Genomic DNA, 15,087 nt, shown 5'->3' on the forward strand with positions numbered 1-15,087 from the left:
ATTGTTGTTATTTCCCTACTAAAGGGAAACATTTGTGTCAATTTCCTTTGTTGCTATTTCCCTATTAAAGGGAAGCATTGTGTCAATTTCCATTGTTGCGATTCCCTATTAAGGGGAAACATTGTGTCAATTTCCATTGTTGTGATTCCCTATTAAGGGGAAACATTGTGTCAATTTCCATTGTTGCTTTTCCCTATTAAAGGGAAACTGTGTCAATTTCCATTGTTACAATTCCCCTTTAAAGGGAAACACTGACAATTTTGATTATTGCAATTCCCGTTAAAGGGAAATGCATCAGGTGTAATTTCACCTTTAAAGGGACAGGAACCTCTCTCTTCACCACCACACCCCCCCCCCCCCCCCCCCCCCCCCCCCCCACCAACCGCCACACCCCCAGGTCTCTTCAGCGACCCCCAACCCACCGTCTCCCAGGCTGTAACTCTGACCCGCGGCACTTTCGGCCCCACCCCCGCACCCATGGCTTTCCAGGACACGGCCCACCACATTGCAAGAGGGATCTGCGCCGCCCCCACCAGCCAAATAGCCAGGCCGGAGCAGAAGTTCGATCGGGTGCCGCCGGGGTTGGCGGCTTCCAGCCCCCCGCCTGTGGAAGGCGTTGGCGGGCACCAGGAGCAGCCGGTCCTGCAGGCTGTCATCCCACAGGCCGGCGAGTCAGAGAACGAGCCCGAACTCGACAGGCCAATCGGATACGGAGCCTTCGGAGTGGTCTGGTGAGTTCAGCAGATGAGGAGGGCGGAAGCAGCAGCTAGGGGGAACGAGGAGGTGGTGGGGGGGAATGAGGAGGTGGAGGGGGGGAATGAGGAGGTGGAGGGGGGTAATGAGGAGGTTGGGGGGAATGAGGAGGTGGAGGGGGCAATGAGGAGGTGGAGGGGGCAATGAGGAGGTGGAGGGAATGAGGAGGTGGAGGGGGGAATGAGGAGGTGGAGGGGGGAATGAGGAGATGGAGGGGGAATGAAGAGGTGGAGGGGGGATGAGGAGGTGGAGGGGGGAATGAGGAGGTGGAGGGGGGAATGAGGAGGTGGGGGGGAACGAGGAGGTGGAGGGGGGAACGAGGAGGTGGAGGGGGGAACGAGGAGGTGGAGGGGGGAATGAGGAGGTGGGAGGGGGGAATCAGGAGGTGGACGGGTGAATGAGGCAGTGAGGGGTACCAGGACCGTGCAGAGGGAGCTTTACTCTGTATCTAACCCTGTGCTCTACCTTCCCTGGGAGTGTTTGATGCGGACAGTGTAGAGGGAGATTTACTCTGTATCTAACCCCGTGCAGTACCTGTCCTGGGAGTGTTTGATGGGGACGGTGTAGAGGGAGATTTGCTCTGTATCTAACCCCGTGCTGTACCTGTCCTGGGCTGAATCCTCACTTCTTCTTTGCCTCCTTCAGGTCCGTCACCGATCCTCGGGATGGGAAACAAGTGGCCTTGAAAAAAATGCCGAATGTTTTCCAGAACTTCATCTCCTCTAAACGGGTCTTCCGCGAGCTCAAGATGCTATCCTTCTTCAAGCACAGCAACGTGAGTGTGTCAGGCCTGGGCGGAGGTCTGCATGTCCATTGCTGACCTCTCGCTGCGTTCATATGAATCCCCTCCCTTGCAACAGGAATATTCCTATGTAAACAGTCATGCTGTAATTACCAGCTCCCACCAGTGGCAGTGCTGGAGGAACGTCACGTCAGAATGGGGTTGGCAGCACGGTTCTCAATGCCGGTTAATCATGAGCGTTATGACATCAACCGTGACCCATTGAAACAGGCAGAGGCCATTCGGCCCCTTGAGACTGCTCCTTCAATTGACGAGCCTGTGCATGATCGGTGACCTAACTCCATCTGCCCACCTTTGTCCCGTGTCCCTTGTTCACACCTTTGGCGAAAATAAATCAATCAAATTCACTGATTTAAAATTAACAATTGACCAATTGACATTTGCGGAAGATGTTACCGGGTATAACGGTGTATATATTATGTAATAGCACCGTGCATTACTGGGAATAACGCTGTATATATTATGTAACACAATGTGCATTACTGGCTATAACGCTGTATATATTATGTAATAACATCGTGCATTACTGGGTATAACGCTGTGTATATTATACAATAACACACCGTGCGTTACTGGGTATAACACTGTGTATATTATATAATAACACACCGTGCGTTACTGGGTATAACACTGTGTATATTAAATAATAACACACCGTGCGTTACTGGGTATAACGCTGTATATATTATATAATAACACACCGTGCGTTACTGGGTATAACACTGTGTATATTATATAATAACACACCGTGCGTTACTGGGTATAAAGCTGTATATATTATATAATAACACACCGTGCGTTACTGCGTATAACACTGTATATCTTATATAATAACACCGTGCGTTACTGTGTATAACACTGTGTATATTATATAATAACACACCGTGCGTTACTGGGTATAACACTGTGTATATTATATAATAACACACCGTGCGTTACTGGGTGTAACGCTGTGTATATTATATAATAACACACCGTGCGTTACTGGGTATAACGCTGTATATATTATATAATAACACACCGTGCGTTACTGGGTATAACACTGTGTATATTATATAATAACACACCGTGCGTTACTGGGTGTAACACTGAGTATATTATATAATAACACACCGTGCGTTACTGGGTATAACGCTGTATATATTATATAATAATACACCGTGCGTTACTGGGTATAACGCTGTGTATACTATATAATAACACACCGTGCGTTACTGGGTATAACACTGTATATATTATATAATAACACACCGTGCGTTACTGGGTATAACACTGTGTATATTATATAATAACACACCGTGCGTTACTGGTTAAAACACTATATATTATATAATAACACACCGTGCGTTACTGGGTATAACGCAGTGTATATTATATAATAACACACCGTGCGTTACTGGGTATAACACTGTGTATATTATATAATAACACACCGTGCGTTACTGGGTATAACGCTGTGTATATTATATAATAACACACCGTGCGTTACTGGGTATAACGCTGTGTATATTATATAATAACACACCGTGCGTTACTGGGTATAACACTGTGTATATTAAATAATAACACACCGTGCGAGACTGGGTATAAAGCTGTATATATTATATAATAACACACCGTGCGTTACTGGGTATAACGCTGTGTATATTATAATAACACACCGTGCGTTACTGGGTATAACACTGTGTATATTATATAATAACACACCGTGCGTTACTGGGTATAACGCTGTGTATATTATATAATAACACACCGTGCGTTACTGGGTATAACGCTGTGTATATTATATAATAACACACCGTGCGTTACTGGGTATAACGCTGTATATATTATATAATAACACACCGTGCGTTACTGGGTATAACGCTGTATATATTATATAATAACACACAGTGCGTTACTGGGTATAACACTGTATATATTATATAATAACACACCGTGCGTTACTGGGTATAACGCTGTGTATATTATATAATAACACACCGTGCGTTACTGGGTATAACGCTGTATATATTATATAATAACACACCGTGCGTTACTGGGTATAACGCTGTATATATTATATAATAACACACCGTGCGTTACTGGGTGTAACGCTGTGTATATTATATAATAACACACCGTGCGTTACTGGGTGTAACACTGTGTATATTATATAATAACACACCGTGCGTTACTGGGTATAACGCTGTGTATATTATATAATAACACACCGTGCGTTACTGGGTATAACGCTGTATATATTATATAATAACACACCGTGCGTTACTGGGTATAACGCTGTATATATTATATAATAACACACCGTGCGTTACTGGGTGTAACGCTGTGTATATTATATAATAACACACCGTGCGTTACTGGGTGTAACACTGTGTATATTATATAATAACACACCGTGCGTTACTGGGTATAACGCTGTATATATTATATAATAACACACCGTGCGTTACTGGGTGTAACGCTGTGTATATTATATAATAACACACCGTGCGTTACTGGGTGTAACGCTGTGTATATTATATAATAACACACCGTGCGTTACTGGGTATAACGCTGTATATATTATATAATAAAACACCGTGCGTTACTGGGTATAACACTGTGTATATTATATAATAACACACCGTGCGTTACTGGGTATAACGCTGTATCTATTATATAATAACACACCGTGCGTTACTGGGTATAACGCTGTGTATATTATATAATAACACACCGTGTGTTACTGGGTATAACGCTGTGTATATTATATAATAACACACCGTGCGTTACTGGGTATAACGCTGTGTATATTATATAATAACACACCGTGAGTTACTGGGTATAACGCTGTGTATATTATATAATAACACACCGTGCGTTACTGGGTATAACGCTGTATATATTATATAATAACACACCCTGCGTTACTGGGTATAACGCTGTATATATTATATAATAACACACCGTGCGTTACTGGGTATAACGCTGTGTATATTATATAATAACACACCGTGCGTTACTGGGTATAACGCTGTGTATATTATATAATAACACACCGTGCGTTACTGGGTGTAACGCTGTGTGTATTATATAATAACACACCGTGCGTTACTGGGTGTAACGCTGTGTGTATTATATAACAACACACCGTGCGTTACTGGGTGTAACACTGTGTGTATTATATAATAACACACCGTGCGTTACTGGGTATAACGCTGTATAGATTATATAATAACACACCGTGCGTTACTGGGTATAACGCTGTGTATATTATATAATACACCGTGCGTTACTGGGTATAACGCTGTGTATATTATATAATAACACACCGTGCGTTACTGGGTATAACGCTGTGTATATTATATAATAAAACACCGTGCGTTACTGGGTATAACGCTGTGTATATTATATAATAACACACCGTGCGTTACTGGGTATAACGCTGTGTATATTATATAATAACACACCGTGCGTTACTGGGTATAACGCTGTGTATATTATATAATAACACACCGTGCGTTACTGGGTATAACGCTGTGTATATTATATAATAACACACCGTGCGTTACTGGGTATAACGCTGTGTATATTATATAATAACACACCGTGCGTTACTGGGTATAACGCTGTGTATATGATATAATAACACACCGTGCGTTACTGGGTATAACACTGTGTATATTATATAATAACACACCGCACGTTACTCGGTATTACGCTGTATATATTATATAATAACATACCGCACGTTACTCGGTATTACGCTGTATATATTATATAATAACACACCGTGCGTTACTGGGTATAACACTGTGTATATTATATAATAACACATCGTGCGTTACTGGGTATAACGCTGTGTATATTATATAATAACACACCGTGCGTTACTGGGTATAACGCTGTGTATATTATATAACACAATGTGCATTACTGGGTATAACGCTGTGTATATTATATAATAACACACCGTGCGTTACTGGGTATAACGCTGTGTATATTATATAATAACACACCGTGCGTTACTGGGTATAACGCTGTGCATATTATATAATAACACATCGCGCGTTACTGGGTATAACGCTGTGTATATTATATAATAACACCGCGCGTTACTGGGTATAACGCTGTGTATATTATACCATAACACACCGCGCGTTACTGGGTATAACGCTGTGTATATTATATAATAACACACCGTGCGTTACTGGGTATAACGCTGTGTATATTATACCATAACACACTGTGCGTTACTGGGTATAACACTGTATATATTATATAATAACACACCGTGCGTTACTGGGTATAACGCTGTGTATATTATATAATACACCGTGCGTTACTGGGTATAACGCTGTATATATTATATAATAACACACCGTGCGTTACTGGGTATAACGCTGTGTATATTATATAATAACACACCGTGCGTTACTGGGTATAACGCTGTGTATATTATATAATAACACACCGTGCGTTACTGGGTATAACGCTGTGTATATTATATAATAACACACCGTGCGTTACTGGGTATAACGCTGTGTATATTATATAATAACACACCGTGCGTTACTGGGTATAACGCTGTTTATCTTAGATAATAACACCGTGCGTTACTGGGTATAACGCTGTATATATTATATAATAACACACCGTGCGTTACTGGGTATAACGCTGTGTATATGATATAATAACACACCGTGCGTTACTGGGTATAACGCTGTGTATATGATATAATAACACACCGTGCGTTACTGGGTATAACACTGTGTATATTATATAATAACACACCGCACGTTACTCGGTATTACGCTGTATATATTATATAATAACACACCGTGCGTTACTGGGTATAACACTGTGTATATTATATAATAACACATCGCGCGTTACTGGGTATAACGCTGTGTATATTATATAATAACACACCGTGCGTTACTGGGTATAACGCTGTGTATATTATATAACACAATGTGCATTACTGGGTATAACGCTGTGTATATTATATAATAACACACCGTGCGTTACTGGGTATAACGCTGTGTATATTATATAACACAATGTGCATTACTGGGTATAACGCTGTGAATATTATATAATAACACACCGTGCGTTACTGGGTATAACGCTGTGTATATTATATAATAACACACCGTGCGTTACTGGGTATAACGCTGTGTATATTATATAATAACACACCGTGCGTTACTGGGTATAACGCTGTGTATATTATATAATAACACACCGTGCGTTACTGGGTATAACGCTGTGTATATTATATAATAACACACCGTGCGTTACTGGGTATAACGCTGTGTATATTATATAATAACACACCGTGCGTTACTGGGTATAACGCTGTGTATCTTAGATAATAACACCGTGCGTTACTGGTTATAACGCTGTGTATATTATATAATAACACACCGTGCGTTACTGGGTATAACGCTGTGTATATTATATAATAACACACCGTGCGTTACTGGGTATAACGCTGTGTATATGATATAATAACACACCGTGCGTTACTGGGTATAACGCTGTGTATATGATATAATAACACACCGTGCGTTACTGGGTATAACACTGTGTATATTATATAATAACACACCGCACGTTACTCGGTATTACGCTGTATATATTATATAATAACATACCGCACGTAACTCGGTATTACGCTGTATATATTATATAATAACACACCGTGCGTTACTGGGTATAACACTGTGTATATTATATAATAACACACCGTGCGTTACTGGGTATAACGCTGTGTATATTATATAATAACACACCGTGCGTTACTGGGTATAACACTGTGTATATTATATAATAACACACCGTGCGTTACTGGGTATAAAGCTGTATATATTATATAATAACACACCGTGCGTTACTGTGTATAACGCTGTGTATATTATAATAACACACCGTGCGTTACTGGGTATAACACTGTATATATTATATAATAACACACCGTGCGTTACTGGGTATAACACTGTATATATTATATAATAACACACCGTGCGTTACTGGGTATAACACTGTGTATATTATATAATAACACACCGTGCGTTACTGGGTATAACGCTGTGTATATTATATAATAACACACCGTGCGTTACTGGGTATAACACTGTATACATTATATAATAACACACCGTGCGTTACTGGGTATAACGCTGTGTATATTATAATAACACACCGTGCGTTACTGGGTATAACACTGTATAAATTATATAATAACACACCGTGCGTTACTGGGTATAACACTGTGTATATTATATAATAACACACCGTGCGTTACTGGGTATAACGCTGTGTATATTATATAATAACACACCGTGCGTTACTGGGTATAACGCTGTATATATTATATAATAACACACAATGCGTTACTGGGTATAACACTGTATATATTATATAATAACACACCGTGCGTTACTGGGTATAATGCTGTGTATATTATATAATAACACACCGTGCGTTACTGGGTATAACGCTGTGTATATTATATAATAACACACAATGCGTTACTGGGTATAACACTGTATATATTATATAATAACACACCGTGCGTTACTGGGTATAATGCTGTGTATATTATATAATAACACACCGTGCGTTACTGGGTATAACGCTGTGTATATTATATAATAACACACCGTGCGTTACTGGGTATAACGCTGTATATATTATATAATAACACACCGTGCGTTACTGGGTATAACGCTGTATATATTATATAATAACACACAATGCGTTACTGGGTATAACACTGTATATATTATATAATAACACACCGTGCGTTACTGGGTATAACACTGTGTATATTATATAATAACACACCGTGCGTTACTGGGTATAACGCTGTGTATATTATATAATAACACACCGTGCGTTACTGGGTATAACGCTGTATATATTATATAATAACACACCGTGCGTTACTGGGTATAACGCTGTATATATTATATAATAACACACAGTGCGTTACTGGGTATAACACTGTATATATTATATAATAACACACCGTGCGTTACTGGGTATAATGCTGTGTATATTATATAATAACACACCGTGCGTTACTGGGTATAACGCTGTGTATATTATATAATAACACACCGTGCGTTACTGGGTATAACGCTGTATATATTATATAATAACACACCGTGCGTTACTGGGTATAACGCTGTATATATTATATAATAACACACAATGCGTTACTGGGTATAACACTGTATATATTATATAATAACACACCGTGCGTTACTGGGTATAATGCTGTGTATATTATATAATAACACACCGTGCGTTACTGGGTATAACGCTGTGTATATGAGATAATAACACACCGTGCGTTACTGGGTATAACGCTGTGTATATTATATAATAACACACCGTGCGTTACTGGGTATAACGCTGTGTATATTATATAATAACACACCGTGCGTTACTGGGTATAACGCTGTGTATATTATATAATAACACACCGTGCGTTACTGGGTATAACGCTGTGTATATGATATAATAACACACCGTGCGTTACTGGGTATAACACTGTGTATATTATATAATAACACACCGCACGTTACTCGGTATTACGCTGTATATATTATATAATAACATACCGCACGTTACTCGGTATTACGCTGTATATATTATATAATAACACACCGTGCGTTACTGGGTATAACACTGTGTATATTATATAATAACACATCGCGCGTTACTGGGTATAACGCTGTGTATATTATATAATAACACACCGTGCGTTACTGGGTATAACGCTGTGTATATTATATAACACAATGTGCATTACTGGGTATAACGCTGTGTATATTATATAATAACACACCGTGCGTTACTGGGTATAACGCTGTGTATATTATATAATAACACACCGTGCGTTACTGGGTATAACGCTGTATATATTATACAATAACACACCGTGCGTTACTGGGTATAACACTGTGTATATTATATAATAACACACCGTGCGTTATTGGGTATAAAGCTGTATATATTATATAATAACACACCGTGCGTTACTGGGTATAACGCTGTGTATATTATAATAAAACACCGTGCGTTACTGGGTATAACACTGTATATATTATATAATAACACACCGTGCGTTACTGGGTATAACACTGTATATATTATATAATAACACACCGTGCGTTACTGGGTATAACACTGTGTATATTATATAATAACACACCGTGCGTTACTGGGTATAACGCTGTGTATATTATATAATAACACACCGTGCGTTACTGGGTATAACACTGTGTATATTATATAATAACACACCGTGCGTTACTGGGTATAACGCTGTGTATATTATAATAACACACCGTGCGTTACTGGGTATAACACTGTATATATTATATAATAACACACCGTGCGTTACTGGGTATAACACTGTGTATATTATATAATAACACACCGTGCGTTACTGGGTAAAACGCTGTGTATATTATATAATAACACACCGTGCGTTACTGGGTATAATGCTGTATATATTATATAATAACACACCGTGCGTTACTGGGTATAACGCTGTATATATTATATAATAACACACAGTGCGTTACTGGGTATAACACTGTATATATTATATAATAACACACCGTGCGTTACTGGGTATAACGCTGTGTATATTATATAATAACACACCGTGCGTTACTGGGTATAATGCTGTATATATTATATAATAACACACCGTGCGTTACTGGGTATAACGCTGTATATATTATATAATAACACACCGTGCGTTACTGGGTATAACGCTGTATATATTATATAATAACACACCGTGCGTTACTGGGTGTAACGCTGTGTATATTATATAATAACACACCGTGCGTTACTGGGTGTAACGCTGTGTATATTATATAATAACACACCGTGCGTTACTGGGTGTAACGCTGTGTATATTATATAATAACACACCGTGCATTACTGGGTATAACGCTGTATATATTATATAATAACACACCGTGCGTTACTGGGTATAACACTGTGTATATTATATAATAACACACCGTGCGTTACTGGGTATAACGCTGTATATATTATATAATAACACACCGTGCGTTACTGGGTATAACGCTGTGTATATTATATAAAAACACCCCGTGTGTTACTGGGTATAACGCTGTGTATATTATATAATAACACACCGTGCGTTACTGGGTATAACGCTGTATATATTATAAAATAACACACCGTGCGTTACTGGGTATAACACTGTGTATATTATATAATAACACACCGTGAGTTACTGGGTATAACGCTGTGTATATTATATAATAACACACCGTGCGTTACTGGGTATAACGCTGTATATATTATATAATAACACACCGTACGTTACTGGGTATAACGCTGTATATATTATATAATAACACACCGTGCGTTACTGGGTATAACGCTGTGTATATTATATAATAACACACCGTGCGTTACTGGGTATAACGCTGTGTATATTATATAATAACACACCGTGCGTTACTGGGTATAACGCTGTGTATATTATATAATAACACACCGTGCGTTACTGGGTGTAACGCTGTGTGTATTATATAATAACACACCGTGCGTTACTGGGTGCAACACTGTGTGTATTATATAATAACACACCGTGCGTTACTGGGTATAACGCTGTATAGATTATATAATAACACACCGTGCGTTACTGGGTGTAACACTGTGTATATTATATAATAACACACCGTGCGTTACTGGGTATAACGCTGTATATATTATATAATAACACACCGTGCCTTACAGGGTATAACGCTGTGTATATTATATAATAACACACCGTGCGTTACTGGGTATAACGCTGTGTATATTATATAATAACACACCGTGCGTTACTGGGTATAACGCTGTGCATATTATATAATAACACATCGCGCGTTACTGGGTATAACGCTGTGTATATTATATAATAACACACTGCGCGTTACTGGGTATAACGCTGTGTATATTATATAATAACACACCGCGCGTTACTGGGTATAACGCTGTGTATATTATATAATAACACACCGTGCGTTACTGGGTATAACGCTGTGCATATTATATCATAACACACTGTGCGTTACTGGGTATAACACTGTATATATTATATAATAACACACCGTGCGTTACTGGGTATAACGCTGTGTATATTATATAATACACCGTGCGTTACTGGGTATAACGCTGTGTATATTATATAATAACACACCGTGCGTTACTGAGTATAACGCTGTGTATATTATATAATAACACACCGTGCGTTACTGGGTATAATGCTGTGTATATTATATAATAACACACCGTGCGTTACTGGGTATAACGCTGTGTATATTATATAATAACACACCGTGCGTTACTGGGTATAACGCTGTGTATATTATATAATAACACACCGTGCGTTACTGGGTATAACGCTGTGTATATTATATAATAACACACCGTGCGTTACTGGGTATAACGCTGTGTATATTATATAATAACACACCGTGCATTACTGGGTATAACGCTGTGTATATTATATAATAACACACCGTGCGTTACTGGGCATAACGCTGTGTATATGATATAATAACACACCGTGCGTTACTGGGTATAACACTGTGTATATTATATAATAACACACCGCACGTTACTCGGTATTACGCTGTATATATTATATAATAACATACCGCACGTTACTCGGTATTACGCTGTATATATTATATAATAACACACCGTGCGTTACTGGGTATAACACTGTATGTTATATAATAACACATCGCGCGTTACTGGGTATAACGCTGTGTATATTATATAATAACACACCCTGCGTTACTGGGTATAACGCTGTGTATATTATATAACACAATGTGCATTACTGGGTATAACGCTGTGTATATTATATAATAACACACCGTGCGTTACTGGGTATAACGCTGTGTATATTATATAATAACACACCGTGCGTTACTGGGTATAACGCTGTATATATTATATAATAACACACCGTGCGTTACTGGGTATAACACTGTGTATATTATATAATAACACACCGTGCGTTACTGGGTATAAAGCTGTATATATTATATAATAACACACCGAGCGTTACTGGGTATAACGCTGTGTATATTATAATAACACACCGTGCGTTACTGGGTATAACACTGTATATATTATATAATAACACACCGTGCGTTACTGGGTATAACGCTGTGTATATTATATAATAACACACCGTGCGTTACTGGGTATAACGCTGTGTATATTATATAATAACACACCGTGCGTTACTGGGTATAACACTGTATATATTATATAATAACACACAGTGCGTTACTGGGTATAACACTGTATATATTATATAATGACACACCGTGCGTTACTGGATATAACGCTGTGTATATTATATAATAACACACCGTGCGTTACTGGGTATAACGCTGTATATATTATATAATAACACACCGTGCGTTACTGGGTATAACGCTGTATATATTATATAATAACACACCGTGCGTTGCTGAGTATAACGCTGTGTATATTATATAATAACACACCGTGCGTTACTGGGTATAACACTGTGTATATTATATAATAACACACCGTGCGTTACTGGGTATAACGCTGTGTATATTATATAATAACCCACCGTGCGTTACTGGGTGTAACGCTGTGTATATTATATAATAACACACCATGCGTTACTGGGTATAACGCTGTATATATTATATAATAAGACACCGTGCGTTACTGGGTATAACGCTGTGTATATTATATAATAACACACCGTGCGTTACTGGGTATAACGCTGTGCATATTATATCATAACACACCGTGCGTTACTGGGTATACCGCTGTGTATATTATATAATAACACACCGTGCGTTACTGGGTATAACGCTGTGTATATTATATAATAACACACCGTGCGTTACTGGGTATAACGCTGTGTATATTATATAACACACCGTGCGTTACTGGGTATAACACTGTATATATTATATAATAACACACCGTGCGTTACTGGGTATAACGCTGTGTATATTATATAATACACCGTGCGTTACTGGGTATAACGCTGTGTATATTATATAATAACACACCGTGCGTTACTGGGTATAACGCTGTGTATATGATATAATAACACACCGTGCGTTACTGGGTATAACACTGTGTATATTATATAATAACACACCGCACGTTACTCGGTATTACGCTGTATATATTATATAATAACATACCGCACGTTACTCGGTATTACGCTGTATATATTATATAATAACACACCGCGCGTTACTGGGTATAACACTGTGTATATTATATAATAACACATCGCGCGTTACTGGGTATAACGCTGTGTATATTATATAATAACACACCGTGCGTTACTGGGTATAACGCTGTGTATATTATATAACACAATGTGCATTACTGGGTATAACGCTGTGTATATTATATAATAACACACCGTGCGTTACTGGGTATAACACTGTATATTATATAATAACACACCGTGCGTTACTCGGTATAACGCTGTATATATTATATAATAACACACCGTGCGTTACTGGGTATAACACTGTGTATATTATATAATAACACACCGTGCGTTACTGGGTATAAAGCTGTATATATTATATAATAACACACCATGCGTTACTGGGTATAACGCTGTGTATATTATAATAACACACCGTGCGTTACTGGGTATAACACTGTATATATTATATAATAACACACCGTGCGTTACTGGGTATAACACTGTGTATATTATATAATAACACACCGTGCGTTACTGGGTATAACGCTGTGTATATTATATAATAACACACCGTGCGTTACTGGGTATAACGCTGTATATATTATATAATAACACACCGTGCGTTACTGGGTATAACGCTGTATATATTATATAATAACACACCGTGCGTTACTGGGTATAACACTGTATATATTATATAATAACACACAGTGCGTTACTGGGTATAACACTGTATATATTATATAATGACACACCGTGCGTTACTGGGTATAACGCTGTGTATATTATATAATAACACACCGTGCGTTACTGGGTATAACGCTGTATATATTATATAATAACACACCGTGCGTTACTGGGTATAACGCTGTATATATTATATAATAACACACCGTGCGTTGCTGGGTATAACGCTGTGTATATTATATAATAACACACCGTGCGTTACTGGGTATAACACTGTGTATATTATATAATAACACACCGTGCGTTACTGGGTATAACGCTGTGTATATTATATAATAACACACCGTGCGTTACTGGGTGTAACGCTGTGTATATTATATAATAACACACCATGCGTTACTGGGTATAACGCTGTATACATTATATAATAACACACCGTGCGTTACTGGGTATAACGCTGTGTATATTATATAATAACACACCGTGCGTTACTGGGTATAACGCTGTGCATATTATATCATAACACACCGTGCGTTACTGGGTATAACACTGTGTATATTATATAATAACACACCGTGCGTTACTG

General features: G+C 38.2%; 1 protein-coding gene across 1 annotated transcript in view; it reads left to right on the forward strand.

The window, feature by feature from the left end:
* The first annotated feature begins 410 nt into the window (after positions 1 to 410).
* The window catches only part of LOC121273080 (serine/threonine-protein kinase NLK2-like), a 38,610-nt gene continuing 23,933 nt past the window's right edge, over positions 411 to 15,087 (forward strand). The window contains exons 1-2 of the mRNA XM_041180040.1: positions 411 to 731; positions 1,399 to 1,528. Of these exons, the coding sequence (XP_041035974.1) occupies positions 478 to 731; positions 1,399 to 1,528 (384 nt within the window). The 5' untranslated portion in view covers positions 411 to 477. The remainder of the gene's footprint in view (positions 732 to 1,398; positions 1,529 to 15,087) is intronic.

The sequence above is a fragment of the Carcharodon carcharias genome, chromosome 38, assembly GCF_017639515.1.
Source record: "Carcharodon carcharias isolate sCarCar2 chromosome 38, sCarCar2.pri, whole genome shotgun sequence".
Lineage (NCBI taxonomy): Eukaryota > Metazoa > Chordata > Chondrichthyes > Lamniformes > Lamnidae > Carcharodon > Carcharodon carcharias.